The 18,471-nt window shown below is 52.0% G+C and overlaps 1 protein-coding gene across 6 annotated transcripts; it reads left to right on the top strand.

Moving 5' to 3' along the window:
* The first annotated feature begins 1,354 nt into the window (after positions 1–1,354).
* HDGF (heparin binding growth factor) lies at positions 1,355–18,290 on the top strand. Of its 6 annotated transcripts, XM_021925039.2 has the most exons (7): positions 1,355–1,586; positions 4,699–4,826; positions 15,024–15,100; positions 15,251–15,389; positions 16,050–16,235; positions 16,517–16,743; positions 16,939–18,290. In XM_021925039.2, the coding sequence occupies exons 2-7, from the start codon at positions 4,815–4,817 to the stop codon at positions 16,943–16,945; spliced, it is 648 nt and encodes a 215-aa protein (XP_021780731.1). In that variant the 5' UTR covers positions 1,355–1,586; positions 4,699–4,814; the 3' UTR covers positions 16,946–18,290. The 6 variants fall into 6 exon arrangements, with proteins under 6 accessions (XP_021780731.1, XP_031509836.1, XP_021780728.1 ...); XM_031653976.1 differs by lacking the exon at positions 1,355–1,586 and having other exon boundaries at positions 4,530–4,826; XM_021925036.2 differs by lacking the exons at positions 1,355–1,586; positions 4,699–4,826 and adding an exon at positions 7,883–8,130.
* Positions 18,291–18,471: the final 181 nt, after the last annotated feature.

The following is an 18,471-nucleotide window of genomic DNA, read 5'->3' as shown; positions in this document are numbered from 1 at the left end:
GCAGTATTATTTACTACTGCATTGTCTGTGTTATCAAAAGAAACAACCTAAATGCCCATCAACAGGGGACTGGTTAAATAATGTGTAATAGTTCCAGTCCTGGGATGCAAGTAAAATAACAATTTATGATACAGAAACATTGTAAACTATTACCATTAAAATGAATGGGGTGGGCCGGGCGTGGTGGTTCAAGCCTGTAATCCCAGCACTTTGGGAGGCCGAGATGGGTGGATCATGAGGTCAGGAGATCGAGACCATCCTGACTAACACGGTGAAACCCCGTCTCTACTAAAAAAATACAAAAAACTAGCCGGGCGTGGTGGTGGGCGCCTGTAGTCCCAGCTACTCGGGAGGCTGAGGCAGGAGAATGGCGTAAACCCGGGAGGTGGAGCACTCCAGCCTGGGTGACAGAGCGAGACTCCATCTCAAAAAAAAAAAAAAAAAAGAATGGGGTGGCAGAGCACAGTGGGGTGTGGTGGCTCACACCTGTAATCCCAACACTTTGGGACACTGAGGTGGGCAGATCACAAGGTCAGGAGTTTCAGACCAGCCTGACCAACATGGTGAAACCCTGTTTCTACTAAAAATACAAAAATTAGCCGGGCATGGTGGCATGCACCTGTAATCCCAGCTACTCAGGAGGCTGAGACAGGAGAATCACTTGAACCTGGGAGGTGGAGGTTGCAGTGAGCGGAGACCGTGCCACTGCACTCCAGCCTGGGTGACAGAGCGAGACTCCTTCTCAAAAAATAAAACAAAAAAAGAATGGAGTATGGGGTGGATCTTTATGTACTAATATGGAGTCTCAAAATATATTGCTGAGTAAAAAAGAGCAAAGTGTATATGGTGTGTCACAATTTGTGTAAAGGAAATAGATATCTCTGCATTTGCTTGAAAATTAGAAATAGGCTGGGCGCGGTGGCTCAAGCCTGTAATCCCAGCACTTTGGGAGGCCGAGACGGGCGGATCACGAGGTCAGGAGATCGAGACCATCCTGGCTAACACGGTGAAACCCCGTCTCTACTAAAAAATACAAAAAAAAACTAGCCGGGCGAGGTGGCGGGCGCCTGTAGTCCCAGCTACTCGGGAGGCTGAGGCAGGAGAATGGCGTAAACCCGGGAGGCGGAGCTTGCAGTGAGCTGAGATCCGGCCACTGCACTCCAGCCTGGGCGACAGAGCCAGACTCCATCTCAAAAAAAAAAAAAAAAAAGAAAATTAGAAATAATATTACTAGAAGAATACACACAAAATTAGTAATATTTCTGCCTCTAAGGAGAAAACTGGGTTGTAAGGGAGAGGGGTAACATGGAGATGACTTTTCAGTAAATCACTCCCTTTACCTCCTAAAGTTTGCATCATTGGCATGTATTACCTACACAAAACATTAAACCAGATTTTAAAGATGGTGGCCTGGAACTCATGAAGATCTTCAGGTGCTTCGACTGCTTCCTGCCCTACTAAGGGTGAAGATCTCTCCTTTGACGGCCAAGGAGCCATTCATTGTCACCACAATTCTTGAAAAGAGCTGAAAAAAGAACCCAGGAATACAACTCCCCAGGAGCCTCCACAGTCCCTTCCCCATGCAGGTACACATGTCACTCAGCCAGGACTGCTGCTGTCCTCCCTCTCCTGGCTTAGCAACTTCAGGCCCTTCCACCTCTGCACTGCTGCCAGATAAAACTTCTAGAAATTCACCTCTGCTCATGTCTTTCTCCTGGCCAAATCCTCTTATAGCAATTAAATCTAACTCTGGGGTGTCTGACTCAGGCACTTTTTTTTTTTTTTTTTAAGATGGAGTCTCGCTCTGTCGCCCAGGCTGGAGTGCAGTGGTGTGATCTCGGCTCACTGCAACCTCTGCTTCCTGGGTTCAAGTGATTCTCCTGCCTCAGCCTCCTGAGTAGCTGGGATTACAGGCACCCACCACCACGCCCAGCTAATTATTTAAACTTATTTATTTTTATTTATTTATTTCTCTGGGTTTTTTTTGTTTGTTTGGTTGGTTTTTTTTGAGACGGAGTCTCGCTCTGTCGCCCAAGCTGGAGTGCAGTGGCGCGATCTCGGCTCACTGCAACCTCTGCTTCCTGGATTCAAGTGATTCTCCTGCCTCAGCCTTCTGACTAGCTAGGACTACAGGTGCACACTACCACACCCAGCTAATTTTTGTATTTTTAGTAGAGATAGGGTTTCACCATGTTGGTCAGGCTGGTCTCGAACTCCTGACCTCAGGTGATCCACCCGCCTCGGCCTCCCAAAGTGCTGGGATTACAGGTGTGAGCCACCGCGCCCAGCCATATCTTTTCATTCTTCAAGTGACTCCAATGTGCAGCTCCAGTCGACAGCCACTGCCCTGGAACAAAGGTGTCCAATAGAACTTACTGCAGTGATGGAAATGTTCTGTATATACACCATACTAGCCATATGAGGCCACTGAACACTTGCAATGTGGCCAGTACAACTAAGGAACTGAATATTTAACTGGACTTAATTTTAGTCAAATTAAATTTAACTTTTTTTTTTTTTTTTTCTTTTTTGAGACAGAGTCTTGCTCCCAGGCTGGAGTGCAGTGTCACGATCTTGGCTCGTGGCAACCTCTGCCTGTCGGGCTCAAGTGATTCTCATGCCTCAGCCTCCCAAGTAGCTGGGACTATAGTTGTGCTCAACCACACCCAGCTAATTTTCGTATTTTTAGTAGACATGGGGTTTCACCATGTTGGCCAGGCTGGTCTTGAACTCCTGGCCTCAAGTGATCCACCCGCCTTAGCTTCCCAAAATGCTGGGATTACAGCACTTTGCCCGGCCTTTAATTTAAATGTAAATGGCCACATGTGTTGGCCAGTAGTGACTTAGAGAATAACTCTTCCAATTTTCCCTTTTCTAAAAAACAGAATCCAGGGGAACATCACACACCGGGGCCTATCATGGGGAGGGGGGAGGGATTGCATTGGGAGTTATACCTGATGTAAATGACGAGTTGATGGGTGCTACAGTGAGTTGATGGCTGCGCACAGCAACATGGCACAAGCCTATACATGTAACAAACCTGCCGCATTATGCACATGTACCCCTAGAACTTAAAGAATATAATGGTAACGTTAAAAAAAAAAAAAAAACAGAATCCATTGGGCACAGTGGCTCCACGCCTGTAATCCCAGCAGATTTGATCCATTCCATTTCCATTTTATTCCATTTCGATGTTTCCATTTCATTCCTTCCTTCCTTCCTTTCTATTCTGTTATTATTTTAAAAAAAAAAAAAAAAACAGAATCCGGCTGGGCACAGTGGCTCACGCCTGTAATCCCAGCACTTTGGGAGGCTGAGGGAGGTGGATCACCTGAGATCAAGAGTTCAAGACCAGCCTGGCCAACATGGCAAAACTCTGTCTCTACTAAAAATACAAAAATTAGCTGGGCGTGGTGGCGCACAACTGTAATCCTAGCTACTCAGGAGGCTGAGGCGGGAGAATTGCTTAAACACGGGAGGTGGAGGTTGCAATGAGATGAGATTGCGCCACTGCACTCTAGCCTGGGCAACAGGCAAAATTACTAAATAAAAAAAAAGGACCATCTTTTTAAAAAAATAACTTTTAATTATGTTGTATCTATATACAGAGGAGTTAGAAAACATAGGCATTTTAAAGAAAAATAGCTAATACTATAATACTAAAGCTAATAGCTAACACATGGTAATAGTACCTGCCATGGGCCAGGCACTGCTCTAGGCATTTTACATATATCATATATATTAACTGGTTTAGCAACATCCCCCTTTACAGATGAGAAAACTGAGAAACAGAACGGTTGAGTAACTTGCTGCAGGTCACACAGCTGGCAAGTGGTATAGCTGGGATTCAAACCCAAGTAAGCTGACTCCCAACTCCATCCTAAACACCCTCACCCACTGTGGTACTGCCAGCTTTGTCAGGGCATAATGCCAGTACCTCAGAAGCTTACTGCAAAGGAATCCATTTTTTTCAAACCAAATATTACACAAAATCTAATATAACAATAAATACAGTGATAACCAATTTTATTAAGCACTCATTACGTCCCAGGCTCTGTGCAAGTAACTTTATTTATTTATTTATTTATTTATTTATTTATTTATGTGTTGAGACCTAGTCTCACTCTGTCATCCAGGCTGGAGTGCAGTGGCATGATCTCAGCTCACTGCAATCTCCGCCTCCTGGGTTCAAGCGAGTCTCCCACCTCAGCCTTCTGAGTAGCTGGGATTACAGGTGGCCTGCCACCACACCTAGCTAATTTTTGTATTTTTTAGTAGAGATGGGGTTTCCCCATGTTGGCCAGGCTGGTCTCAAACTCCTGACCTCAAGTGATCCACCCACCTTGGCCTCTCAAAGTGCTGGGATTACAAGCGTGAGCCACCTCGCCCTGGCCTAAAGAACTTCAGTGTATTCATTCACTCAATCCTAATTACAACCCATTTTCTGGAAATGAAACTGAGGCTCAGGGTAGTTAAAAGTGTCTTTCCTAAAGTTACACACAAAGTGTCTGTGGTGGTAGCAGTACTCAGGCTGTTATCTCTACAGCCCATACTCTCAACCACTCTGACTCCACATAGAATGCACAAAGGCAGGGCTGCTCTGTTATTTTGGGTGGCGTGGGTGGAAGTAGGCAATGGAGGCACAGTTTTCAAAGCCACTGGTCTAATCTAACCATTCTTCTCTTCTTCATTTTACAGAGGGTGTAACTTGGGCCAAGAAGTCGTGATATGAGCAGGTCATACGGTGTTGAGGGCCAAACCCCTCGACTCCGTTGGGAGTTAAAGGGAAGGAAGTGGACATTTCCTTTGAACCTATGAATGAGCAGGTGAGGTTTTGTATTCTCATTTTTCACAGTGGAAGAAAATTTTGTTTAGAAATTCTAGTTAAGTAATTTACCCAAAGCCCTAAAGCGAGTAAACGGCCAGCAGGATTCAAACCAAGTCCCTTGACATGACAAACCAGCTTCTTTCCACTAGACCACCCCTTCCCCCAATACAGTAAACTCCACCTCTCTGCTCCTGTCAGCAACTTCCTGATCCGTACAGAAATAAGTTTGCCACCATTTTGCCTGACCTCGTCCAGAGAGGAGGATCCTAGAGCCAGATCTGCACCCCACAACCCTATCTGCTTTGGGGCCCCAAGTCCCTCAACTTCTGTCCTGACCTCTTTCCCCACATAAATGTAGAAGTGCGCACCAGCATCAACGGAATCATTTCACTGAGACATTTGTAAACTAGTTCCAACGTGGGCTGGTGGGTTGAGGGCTTGTGAGTTGTGTTGTTTTAGACCCTTACTACTCAAATGATGGTTCTAAGCAGCAGCAACAGCACCTTGGAGCGCGTTAGAAATGCACACACTCCAAACCTCCTGAATTAGAATCTACTTTTCGTTTTGTTTTTGAGACGGAGGTTCACTCTTGTTGCCCAGGCTGGAGTGCAATGGTGCCATCTCAGCTCACTGCAACCTCTGCCTCCCGGGTTCAAGTGATTCTCCTGCCTCAGCCTCCCAAGTAGCTGGGATTACAGGCTCCTGCCACCACACCCAGCTAATTTTTATTTTGTATTTTTAGTAGAGACGGGGTTTTACCATGTTGGCCAGGCTGATCTTGAACTCCTGACCTCAGGTGATCTACCTGCCTTGGCCTCCCAAAGTGCTGGGATTACAGGCGTGAGCCACCGTGCCCGGCATAGAATCTACTCTTTTAAAGAGATTCCCAGGTGATTTGATTGCACGTTAACGTCTGCAAAGCACTAGGTTAGATGTGAATCCCAGGGGAAGCAGGCTTATGCCCTCCTGTGTAACTGACCCTCTGCAGCTCTTGGCTTAGTTGTTAGGGGCAGCTGCGAGTTGGCTGATGATGTTACTGTAAGGAGAACTTGGATATTAAATTGCAACCAAGGCCTGGGAGATTACTGCAACAAAGGGAACCCTGGTTGTATTATTGCAACCAGCATCTGCATGGTGGACTGAATGAGAGGCCCAAGAGATTTTGCTGCAACAAGAATTTAGAAGCCTATTTCCACTTCCAAACTGGCTATTATAATGCAACAAAGTGGAGAAATTGGAAGAGCTCTTGCTTTTTACTAAATTGAGTGTACCAAATTGGAAAATAGTTTAAAAGCATGTTTGTTGGCTGGGCGCAACAACTGCTCACGCCTGTAATCCTAGCACTTTGGGAGGCCAAGGCTGGTAGATCAAAAGGTCAGGAGTTTGAGACCAGCCTGACTAACATGGTGAAACCCCATCTCTACTAAAAATACAAAAATTAGCCTGGCGTGGTGACGCGTGCCTGTAATCCCAGCTACTCAGGAGGCTGAGGCAGGAAAATTGCTTGAACCTGGGAGGCAGAGGTTGCAGTGAGCCAAGATTGCACCATTGCACTCCAGCTCGGGCAACAGAACGAGACTCCGTCTCAACAACACAAAACAACAACAATTAAACAAACAAACAAACCATGTTTGTTGCATTGAAACTGTGCATATTTATAATAATGACCTAGGCCGGGCGTGGTGGCTCACGCCTGTAATCCCAGCATTCTGGGAGGCCCAGGTGGGCAGATCACGAGGTCAGGAGTTCGAAACCAGGCTGACTAACATGGTGAAACCCGGTGTCCACTAAAAATACAAAAATTAGCTGGGCGTGGTGGCACACACCTGTTATCCCAGCTACTCAGGAGGCTGAGGCAGGAGAATTGCTTGAACCCGGGAGGCAGAGGTTGCAGTGAGCCGAGATCGCGCCACTGCACTCCAGCCTGGGCAACGGAGCGAGATTCTGTCCTAGATAGATAGATATATAGATAGATAGATAGAATAAAATAATCACTTAGACAGTTAAAGGAAACCTGTCCTGATGCTGGACTTAATCTTGAAACATCTTCAAGAACTTGTGACAAGATTCTCTCCTAACAAAAAGATTAGCCTGATAGAATCTGGACTGTTACACTGACTGCATTTCAAAATGGAATGCATTGTAGAGCAAACACCAACTAGAACCTAGTTGCTCTGTTGCAACAAGTTTGAATTTGCTATGGAAACAAATCGACAAGCTTGTGGCTGAGGGCCTGCTTGGCTGTTTTCTTGCAATAGGACCTTCCAGAATGCCCCTCCTGTGCCAGCAGCCTGGTGTGCCTCTTATCACAAGGGGAACTATGGTTGAGAGGCCACACTGTTATAAAGGCAAAAGTCATGAAACATATTGCCATGGACATAAGGACAGCCAAGTGTCATGCAGGACTCTGGGAACAACTGCAGGCATCCCCTAATGACAAGCAGCCATTCTATGCCTCTGATGTTAGTTACCAGGGCAGTCATGTTATCCCATCTTACAGCAGAGGAAACTGAGGCTCAGAGTCCAGGAGGTTGTCCAAGTTCTCAGGACTGATGAACAGTAGGGTAGGATGTGGATTTGGAACTTTTGGCTACATCCTGGACTTCTTTGCAGGGAGACTTTGCATATGCTTTGAAATAGGATCAGGAAACGTGAGAAGAAAAAATGCATATTTTACCTATTCAAACCTAGCATATTTTGTTGCTAAATTTTAAGGACATGTAAATGCTGTAACATAAGATCCAAATATCTTATTTCTAAGGGAACATAGGTGTCTGGAATGTGGGCAAATACAGGGACAGCAAATCAAAGACGTAATTACAATAAAGTCTTATTTAGCGTAATAGAAGAGACCTGAGTTCAAGTTTTGGTTCTATCACTTCTTAGCTTATAACCTAGGCCAAAATGTAGTCTCAGAATTTGGCAAAATTCTACTCATTCTTTAATGCCCAGTTCAGTCACCACCTTTGTGAAGCCTTCCCAGACTCCCCTCCCCACCTTCTAAAAGAGGTAGCACCTGGCCCCTCAGTCTTCACAGTTTACCGAAAGGGTTGGGTTTATTGGCATTCTACTGTAACCCACTAGAACTGAGCTCATCTTTGCGGGGTTAACTAGCCATTGAGTCCAAGTCTCCTGGGCAAGACAGTAGCGTAGAGAAACGAGATTGAATGCACCCGGAAGGTGGCCAATTTGTGCCTCAACTCCTTGGCCATCTCCTGGCTACCAAATTCAAGCGTTTCCTCCTTAGCAAAGGCGGACGTAGGGCTCAAATCCCCGACGTTTCCAGGGCCACCCCACATACGGTAAGCACGGCGAGGTCCAGGGAGGACCCCAGTGCGCGGAGCGGCACGGTGCCCACTCCTCTCGCCCTGGGCGCCTAGCACACTGCCAAGAACCGCGGGTGCCCAGTAAATATTCGTGGATTGAGATGGAGCAGAGGGCAGGCGGAAACCGCGTATAGACGTCCACACTTAACTGCGCAGGGGCCGCGGTGGTGAGCACTCCGCGGAGGCAGGGGAAGGGCGGGGGCCGCTCCGTCCAGCCGGGCGCCAGCTCCTCCCGGGCGGGCGGGCACCCACCGACAGCGGGGACACAAAGCCTGCTCGGCGAGCTCGGCGATCGGCTCCTTATGCCTGTGCCGCCACGCGCCGTCAGGCGGCTCCAGGTTGGGCGTTGGGCCGTGGCAGGCCCTGGGCGTCAAGAAGCTGCACGCATCAAACCGCCGCGGGAGGGAGCGCGAGGCGGGGGGGCGGGGGGAGGAGGAGGAGTGGGCCCGGGAGGAGGGAGGAGGAGGAGGAGGAGTGGGGACCGGGCTGGGGGTGGAGGAAGAGGCCTCGCGCAGAGGAGGGAGCAATTGAATTTCAAACACAAACAACTGCACGAGCGCGCACCCACCGCGCCGGAGCTTTGACCCGATCCACGCCCGCCCCGTCCGTGTGGCGCGCGGGCGGAGACGCCGTGGCAGCGCCGGAGCTCGGGCCGGGGGCCACCATCGAGGCGGGGGCCGCGCGAGGGCCGGAGCGGAGCGGCGCCGCCACCGCCGCACGCGCAAACTTGGGCTCGCGCTTCCCGGCCCGGCGCGGAGCCCGGGGCGCCCGGAGCCCCGCCATGTCGCGATCCAACCGGCAGAAGGAGTACAAATGCGGGGACCTGGTGTTTGCCAAGATGAAGGGCTACCCACACTGGCCGGCCCGGGTGAGCAGCGCGGCCCGCCGCCCCCAACCCCCTGCGGGTTTGGGTTGCATAACACCGGGAAGGGCACGAACGCTCCGCGCGGCGCGGGCAGAGGTGGGGGCAGGGGGGTTGTGGGTCTCCGACTCTTTCCCTGTAGCTTCCAAGCCCACCCGCCGGTTATATAATGGTGGAGGCGGGCGGGGGTGGGGGTAGACACTTGGTGGGCACGGTGTCCGCGCGTAGTGGCGTGTGCACGGCGTGGGGATCCGAGGGCGCCGGTCACTTCCCGGCCCCCGGCTCCGCGTGCTCAGTTCCGCCCCCAGCCCCCATACTCCCGGAGGTTTCGAGCGCGAAGTCTGGCTTTGGGCCAGTCGTGTTATTCCTTCCCCCTACCCCAGGCGCCGCCGCCACCCCTCTTAAGACCCCCTTAGAGACCCCCAGTTTGTTCGTTGATTGTCGCCCCCAGTTCAAACTCTTCTCTTCCTGGATAAATGGTTAAGAAGGATCCCAACCCGGAGAGGGCTAGATGAAGGCGGAGTTCGCTTCTAGGAAACTTTGGTTTGGGGCATCTGTAAGAGGTCTAAAGTTGGGAAGGTCGAAGGATCGTTGGGGGCGGCGTCAGGGGATCTACCTGGCTTGGAAATTATCCGTCAGAACCCATCAGCCCTCAGCTCCACAGAAATATTCCTCCATATGCTGCTAACTCAAATTTAGGATTGAGGTGACAGGTTCCCTTGTGGTATTAGGAAATCCAGCCCAGACTCCCTCTTAGTATGGGTTGGGGGAGCCCAAGTTCCTTCCCTGGCTCAGATGTGAAGATCTTCCGCCAGAACGGCGCAGTCTCTGCCATGTGGTTGATTCAGCCCGCCAGTATGAGCTCCCCCACAACCCCGTCACCTGGCCAGGTGGGAGGGTGGGGCCCTGCAGCCGAGCCTGGTGTGCTCATCATGTTTCCCCCTAAGGACTGAGACAGGTTAAGTAAGGAGGATGGGAGGTTGCCAGTTGCTGGAGGAAAGGAAGGGGGGTGGGGGTGGGGGCAGTGCATTTGGCACTTAAAGTTGGTGTAGAGGGGCCTTTGGTTTTGGGAGAGGGCATGACTCAGTATCCTAGAGTGCAGGACTGCTGTAGAGTGAAATCCAAGGGCAGAAGGACTGCATGGCTTTGGGGTGCTCTTCTCAGTGTAAGTCTGTGTCTGTCTGGCCCAGGCTCATTCAGGGTATCAGGCCAACTTTGGGGCCACTCAGAAAACTCAGAGACCCTTCCTCGCTGTGTACCCACTCCTTAGGAGTGTGCCTAATCCCACATGCCTTCAGCTCCTGGTTCCCTGAAACTTTCAGATGGATCAAATGAGGACCAGCTTCTGCTAATGGGAGAAGTACAAAGAGAAGTGGGACTCTCCGTGTGCGAACTGTTGTGTACTTTACCCTGCACCCTTTGACCCCACTGGCTTCTTGGCCCAGATGCCAAGGCCCTGGTGGGCAGGACAAGAACTGAACCCAGGTCTCTACTGTTCCTACCTCCTGAGGGTGGGACAAAGTCCAGAGGCTGGATAAGCCCTGGGGAGGGGGTGTTAGGTGGAATGTGGGTTGCAGGGAACCCCTTCTGCATCCGGTAAGAGAGAAAAGGGGTAGGGACACAGAAGGACCCACACTGGCCCCTGTGAGGAAGACCTCAAGTTTCTGGTGGCCTTTGGAGTAAGGGCAGTCCTTGGGACTAGGGATCCCATCCATTTCCTCTCCACTTTGGGCCTCCAGGACAGAAGGGAGGGACAGGGGAGGCAGCGTTTCTTCCTCTGTTCAGACCTGGACCTTTTAGATAAAGTTAGAACTGGGGTAGGGAGATCAGACTGGATCTCAAAGCGGTAGGACCCCACACTTTGCCTGTCTCCGGCTCTTGATTGTGATACTTGCAGGGAGGGCTACACCCAAGGCTGTTACTTCCCAGACACAGTCCCCTTGTACTCCAAAAGAACAGACCTCAAGTCTCCTCACCATTCCTTGGACTGTGTCTTAGTCCCTAGAGAGGCAGAGCCTGAGGGGCCCTTCCTGAGATGGATGAGAAGTAAGAGGGAACCTCACTGACTCCCCCATCTCATAGGAAGCCCGAATCTTCAGCCATAAAGAAGGCCCGTGCGTGGATTTTCCTTCTTCAATCCCCGCTGCTGAGGAGGATGGGTGATTCTGGGTGAAACTAGAAGGGCCCAGTGCTTGAGAGAGAGCCCAGCCAGAGGGGCCATGTGATAGGCAGGACCTGTCTGGAAGGATGGTGTGACTCCATCTTAACCTTCTCCTTTCCCTCTTCCGCCTGCCTAACTTCCTGGGGGATCTCCAAGTACTTAACAATTAACCTCCAATACTTCAGAGATTTTCCCCCCTGGTCCCTTTCTCCTTTGGCTGATTCCCGTTTCACAGTCCCAGAAAACCTGGGCAGCCAGGACCTCACCCATCTTTCCTCCCTGTGCCCCTTCCCCCTGTACCTTCTCTTTTCTGCCTCTTGGGCTTGCCACACTTTCCTGGCCCCAACTGTCTCCTGCCCCAGATTTTCCGGTTCCTGGGTCAGGTTGGGCCTCAGCCCTGGGTGTGGTGGTCAGAACCCTGGTTGGCAGGCAGTGTGTGCTTAGCCTTCCCTGCTGCCTTCCTAAGTGTTGAGTCTGTTTTTAGTTTGAGGCGGGGGGAGAGGTGTTCAGTTCTCTTTCCCCACTCTACCTGAAAACTTCAGATTCCTCTTTGGACCTCAGAGAGTGTCTGTGGCTTGGGAGGCTGGTATTTCATGTGCTCAAGCCTGTCTGATGGAAACGGGCAAATGCAAGGCCTGAGAATAAGTAACTTGCCTGCATCTGGAATGGTTAAGAGGTAGCCGAGTTCCCCTATTACTGGCTAGTGGAGGGGGTACAGTGGGGTCCCCAGCACTATTTGGCGCCACCCTGACGCAGTTAGCCTTGACTCACTTGTTCTGAGTCACAGCCTGGATATAAAGGCACCGCCTGGAAGAGAGATGTCTGTATTGGGGTACGGGGCTCCCCCAAGACCTCATATCCTCTACATCTAGGAAGAACCGCCCTCCACTTCCAAATGTAAGAAAGGACATTTCCTTTGTAGCTTGAGGAATAGAGGTGCCACTGTAGAAGGGATTTCTCCCCTTTTGGTTGAAGGGTTAGGAATTCCATTAAGTGAAAAGAGCACATCTCCCCTGGCCCTTCCCTCACAAGTGCCTACACTCTAGGTGAGGGAGCCAGGTGGGATGATGCTTTGCGGGGAGGTGCCTATCTGCTCGGCCCGTCTTCCTCTTTCTTCCCTCTAGACCCATCCTTTATGTAGCTAGAAGTCAGCAGGGCTGGCATATCTGGTGTGCCTCATGCTATTTTTAATCCCTTTGGTTCTTTTGTTTCTCCCCCACCGCTGGGGCTAGGCAGCTGGTGGCCTCCTGGGTCCCCTGCCACACCATTCAGCTATCTGCCTCTGAGTTTGCTTTCCATGGGAAGCTGGGGTGGCACGAGACCATGGCCAGGTAGCCGCTTTGCAGTCTGTGCGTCTGCAAAGAACCTCATTTCTCCTTATTTCTGACCCTTCACTCACCCACCCCCTCTTGCGAAGCCTCAGTTTCTCCTCTTCCATCACACATTTACTGTGGGCATCTTAATGCCCTGCCTCAGGTGTGGGCACTGAAAATGCAGAGCTCTAAGTCCCCTGCTGCACTCCCAGTCTTAGACCCTTCAGTCCCCACCCCCACCCCTGGTTCTGGGTGCACACTGATCCACAGAGGAAAGGCCTAGGGAAGGCGTTTGCTATTATTGTCCTATGCCTGCCTCGTGGGATCTCTAAGCCCTGGGGGTGCTCGTTTTGTTTTTTGCTTCCCCTGTTAAGAGGAGGGTGGGAGCTAGCTGGTAACAGGACCCAGGTGTCCTGGCTGAGGACTGGCTCCTCTGCCCCTGCTCCAGGTCTGGCTTCCTGAGAAGGACGCCTGCCTCCTCTCCGCACCCCCTGCAGCGGTAATCCAGCCCTAGCTGTGGTTTCCAGCACAGCCGGGGACCCAGGTGCCAGACTGCAGGCTTGGGGGTGGGGTGTGTGTTAGTGTCCCCTCCTCCCCAATCCGGAGAGAAGGCCCGGAGGGGGAGGGGCAGTCACATTCCTGGTTGCTGAGTGGCCCCAGGGGCGGGGTTGGGTTGTCATGGCGATGGGGATCGTGTTTGTGGGGGGAGCTGCGTGCCTTTCCACCCCCTGCTCTCACACCCGGTGTCTCCTGGTTGTGGGAAGGGCCCAGTTTGTGCTGGGCCTTCCTGGGGGGAAGGGCTGGACCTCTGTCCCCAGAGGCCACGGGGCAAGCGGGGAGGTGCCCAAAAGTCTGAAGATTCCAAGTCTGGGGCAAGATGCCCCTCAGATTCATGCCCAGGCCCCCACCCCCTCTCCTGGGTGTGTCTCAGCACATTCCCATCCACCCTGTCTCCCCAGGCCCCCAGTTGGGCCCTCTGTCCCTGTCTCTGTGTGTTAATCACTGCCTTGGCCTTTCTGTCCCTCCTGTTTGCGCCTGGGGCCCCAGTCATCATGGCCACCTGGCTTCTGTCCGGCGGGAAGCCTGGCTGCTGGGGCTGCTGCAAGTGCTGCTGGGAGTTGTAGTCCCCACCCGCCCCACCTTCCCCCTACCCTCCCCCGGCTCAGCTTGGCCTGAGCTTCCAGGCCTGATCTGGGAGAGGCTGGTGAGGCCACTGCCTCTGGATTCCCTGACCTCAGACTTCTGCACCTCTCACCTTCACCACAGCACTCCTCACCACACCTGGGGCAGGGGATTTAGTCAGGTGATCTAAGTCCGAAACCTGGTCCTCAACAACTTGCTGTGTTATTTTGGGCAAATCACTTGTTTTCTGGGCTCAGTTTCCTCATCTGTAAAATGAGAGTTTGACTGTGTGCCTTTCAGAGTTCCCTAGAAGCCTTTCGGCAGGTGTTGGATAGGCAGCCCTTTAACCTCACCCCTCCACTTCAGCGAGAGCAGCTTGCTTTTTTTATCTGTTTGATAAATTCATTCAGTAAATAATTGTATACCTACTGTATGCTAAGCACCGTGCTGCAGATAAAAGCAGAGCTGGTCTCTGACCCTGGGGCTGGTCTAGTGCAGGTAGTGCACACAGATGTTAAATAATAATATGAATCAGTGTAAAATTAGAACTGGGAAAGCACTGTAAAGGGGAGGTCTCAGGAAAGAATTTTACCTAGCGAGTCAGCCAGGCCAGGAGTGATAGGGAAGCTTTCTGGAGGAAGTAATGGCGGAGCTGAGGCTGGAAGGATGATCAGGAGTGAGTGAGTATTAAGAGGCTGCAAGAACCATGGTCAGAGCAGAAAGGACAGTGTACTGGGAGAGGCTGATGACATGTAGGATGTACCGTGTGCCAAGTTATGGTCATTTCATCCTCACAGCCCTATAGCTTTAGTACTATGACTGTCTCCCTTTTACAGATGAGGAAACTGAGGCAGAGAGAGGTTCAGTAAGTTGCCCAAAGTCATACAAGTGGGGGCAGAGTTGGGATTCAGATCTTGCCATTGTGCAGAAGGGGTGAACAAGTGGGCCCTAGAGTCCTTAAAAGGTATTGAAGGGTTTTGAAGCAAGGTGACAAAATCCTTGGACCAACATTCCCAAAGGCCCACTCTGGCTGCATTGTGGAGAATAGATTGTGGAAAATGGAGATTGTGAGAAGAGTTAGAGGCAGTGGTTTTCGTCCAGGCAAGAGATGACAGTAGTTGGACCAAGATGATGGCAAAGTCAGGGAGCTTTGTGGCGAGACACGTTGGGAGGCAAAATGGGTACTGTCTGGCTGGTGAAGGAGAGGGAGGGATTCCTGGGTTTCTGTTGGGCGTTCATGTCTGACATTTGAATAAAGTGTCTGCTAGAAATGGTCCAAAAGCCATCTGGCTGACTCTCCTGGGTCCCTCTCAGTCTGATTTTATATAAATGTGCCTTGGAGGTCAGCACCCCTGCCTCAGACTCAAAACCTCAGGACTCTAGCTGACCTCACCCCCTCATCTCACCCCAGATTGACGAGATGCCCGAGGCTGCCATGAAATCAACAGCCAACAAATACCAAGTCTTTTTTTTCGGGACCCACGAGACGTGAGTGGAGGCCAAAGGGGTATCGGTCGGGAGAGCCCCGGGCGGACTACTTTGGGGAAGGAGAGGTGGTGTTGGTACCCCTTTCATGTCGGGCTGTGCAGCTCAGGGGCAGTGAGGGGCTTGAGAGCACAGTCTCCCATCTCTCACCAGGGCATTCCTGGGCCCCAAAGACCTCTTCCCTTACGAGGAATCCAAGGAGAAGTTTGGCAAGCCCAACAAGAGGAAAGGGTTCAGCGAGGGGCTGTGGGAGATCGAGAACAACCCTACCGTCAAGGCTTCCGGCTATCAGGTGAGCCACCGCCTGCCCCAAAGACCCCCCTGGAAAGCAGATGTGGCCATGGGCTCTGGCAGCCCCCGGCCCACAGATGATGCTTAGTCTTCAGAAACTCCAGGGCTTTCAGGGTAGGAGCTCATCGGGGTGGTGGGAAGGGGGCTTCCTGCAAGAGGAGATAGGGTTGGGCTGTGTGGTGTAGTTGTGGTTAGGGACAACTGTGAGGCAGCAGTCTGGGGGGCAAGAACAGGATGGAGGCGGTAAGTGGGGACAGGCCTTTGTTGGGCCCAGTGTGAGTATAGGACACGGCCTTAACTCTTTCCACGAAGGCTTCCAGGAGGAGGTGCTTGTGAGCCGGGCAGGACGAGGCGGGAGGGTGGGGGGCGGGGGTTGGCGGGGAAAGGGTCCTAGCTCCCTTTGGGAGAAGTTGACCCGAGGTTTTGCCTCCTGCTCCAGCCCTCCCCCCTCCTGCACAGAGCCCTGCCTGCCCGGCCAGTGGGTTTACCCCGGGGCTAATCCGACAGAGGTGGGTCTCAAATCACTCGTGAGACTGGGCACCTGGGTGGGGGTGGGGGAGAGGCGGGAAAAGGAAGGAGTGAGTGGCTGAGGGAGGGTCTGGGGAGGGGGCCCAGCATGGCAGTGACTGGTGCCACTCAGCCTGTGCTGTCTCTGCTGCAGTCCTCCCAGAAAAAGAGCTGTGTGGAAGAGCCTGAACCCGAGCCCGAAGCCACAGAGGGTGACGGTGATAAGAAGGGGAATGCAGAGGGCAGCAGCGACGAGGAAGGGAAGCTGGTCATTGATGAGCCAGCCAAGGAGAAGAACGAGAAGGGAGCGCTGAAGAGGAGAGCAGGGGACTTGCTGGAGGTAACTGCTGCCTGCCTAGGGCCTGGGCCCCCCTCAGCATTCCCCATGAGGTATCCCACAAGAGCAGGGCTTTGCCTCAGAGGTGCCCAGTCTGAGAGGTAGATCCAGCCTCTAGCTTGGGGAGTCCCCAGCTGATGAAATGGGACACAGAAGTCATTTCAGCTAGTAGGGCTGGGGAAGGACTGGGTGTCAGCCTGGGAAGGAGGCCCGGAGGAGAGGAGTGGGTGGCTGGTGGCCTCCCTCTCCAGCCTCAGCCCGCTTCCTCTGTCGATCCTGCCTAGGACTCTCCTAAACGTCCCAAGGAGGCAGAAAACCCTGAAGGAGAGGAGAAGGAGGCAGCCACCTTGGAGGGCGAGAGGCCCCTTCTTATGGAGGTGGAAAAGAATAGTACCCCCTCTGAGCCTGGCTCTGGCCGGGGGCTTCCCCAAGAGGAAGAAGAAGAGGAGGAGGAAGAGGAAGAGGCTGCCAAGGAAGATGCTGAGGCCCCAGGCATCAGAGATCATGAGAGGTGAGTGAGCCCCCTGACCCCTTGGCAGCTTGACTAGTGGGGGCTGGTCACTCTCGGAGAGGAGGATGAAAAGGGCCTGCAGTGGCCAGCCTCTGGGAGGCGGGGTGGGCTCTCCTAGGAGACTGGCACTGGCTGGGGCAAGGCCAGGCCAAGGCCACACCATTAACCCTTCTCCCCTCCAACCCTCCCTCACAGCCTGTAGCCACCAATGTTTGAAGAGGAGCCCCCACCCTGTTCCTGCTGCTGTCTGGGTGCTACTGGGGAAACTGGCCATGGCCTGCAAACTGGGAACCCCCTTCCCACCCCAACCTGCTCTCCTCTTCCACTCACTTTTCCCACTCCAAGCCCAGCCCATGGAGATTGACCTGGATGGGGCGGACCACCTGGCCCTCACCTCTAGGTCCCCATTCTCCTATGATCTGAGTCAGAGCCATGTCTTCTCCCTGGAATGAGATGAGGCCATTGTGTTCCTTCCGCTTGAAGCTATTTTCCAGGCTTCTGCTGGGGCCTGGGACAACTGTTCCCACCTCCTGACACCCTTCTCCCACTCTCCTAGGCATTCTGGAACTCTGGGTTTGGATCAGGGGTAGGAATAGAAAAGATGGAGCATAAACAGCAGGGTGGGCTTGTGGGGCCTGGGAGGGGCAATCCTCAAATGGGGCATAGGGACAGCACAGGAGGGCAGCCTCCTCCTGAGCTCCTGTCCCCTGCTACACCTATTATCCCAGCTGCCTAGATTCAGGGAAAGTGGAACAGCTTGTAGGGGAGGGGCTCCTTTCCATAAATCCTTGATGACTAACAACACCCATTTTTCCTTTTGCCGACCCAAGAGTTTTGGGAGTTGTAGTTAATCATCAAAAGACTTTGGGGCTTCCTAGTTGTTTGGGCCAAGGACCTGAGACCTGAAGGGTTGACTTTACCCATTTGGGTGTGAGTATTGAGCCTCTGTTCCCCTTAAGATCTCTGAAGCCAGAAATGGGATGCTTGGGAAGACCCCTAGCTGTCCTTTTCCCTCTCTGCACAGTGCTCAAGGCCAGCTTATAGTCATATATATCACCCAGACATAAAAGAAAAGACACATTTTTTAGGAAATGTTTTTAATAAAAGAAAATTACAAAAAAAAATTTTAAAGACCCCTAACCCTTTGTGTGCTCCCCATTCTGCTCCTTCCTTCCCCATCGTTGCCCCCATTTCTGAGGTGCACTGGGAGGCTCCCCTTCTATTTGGGGCTTGATGACTTTCTTTTTGTAGCTGGGGCTTTGGTGTTCCTTCCAGTGTCATTTCTCATCCACATACCCTGACCTGGCCCCCTCAGTGTTGTCACCAGATCTGATTTGTAACCCACTGAGAGGACAGAGAGATATAAGTGCCCTCTCCCGCCCTCTTCCTACTGGTCTCTCTATGCCTCTCTACAGTCTCGTCTCTTTTACCCTGGCCCCTCTCCCTTGGGCTCTGATGAAAAATTGCTGACTGTAGCTTTGGAAGTTTAGCTCTGAGAACCGTAGATGATTTGAGTTCTAGGAAAATAAAACCCGTTGATTACTATATTGGATTCTGACTGATTCTTTGGGGCATATTGGTTAACTGAAGACAGAAAGCAGGGTAAGGGAATGCAAATGATTTCCAGATCATCTCAGATTGAGGTAGAGGGTGTCAGCCTCCTCCATTCTTAGGCATTTGGAAATCCAAACTTCTTGTGGGCAGAGTCCTAGAATAAACCACACCATT

Source organism: Papio anubis, chromosome 1, assembly GCF_008728515.1.
Source record: "Papio anubis isolate 15944 chromosome 1, Panubis1.0, whole genome shotgun sequence".
NCBI lineage: Eukaryota > Metazoa > Chordata > Mammalia > Primates > Cercopithecidae > Papio > Papio anubis.
The sequence above is the reverse complement of the archived record's forward strand: the minus strand, read 5'-3'. Positions and strand labels throughout refer to the sequence as shown.

Excerpts from the sequence above, each read along its gene's own strand:
- HDGF (XM_021925030.1), top strand. The coding sequence starts at position 8,936 with ATGTCGCGATCCAACCGGCAGAAGGAGTACAAATGCGGGGACCTGGTG. Across the intron at positions 15,101-15,250 it reads TTTTTCGGGACCCACGAGAC|GGCATTCCTGGGCCCCAAAG; the intron begins GTGAGTGGAGGC and ends ATCTCTCACCAG. Across the intron at positions 15,390-16,049 it reads TCAAGGCTTCCGGCTATCAG|TCCTCCCAGAAAAAGAGCTG; the intron begins GTGAGCCACCGC and ends TCTCTGCTGCAG.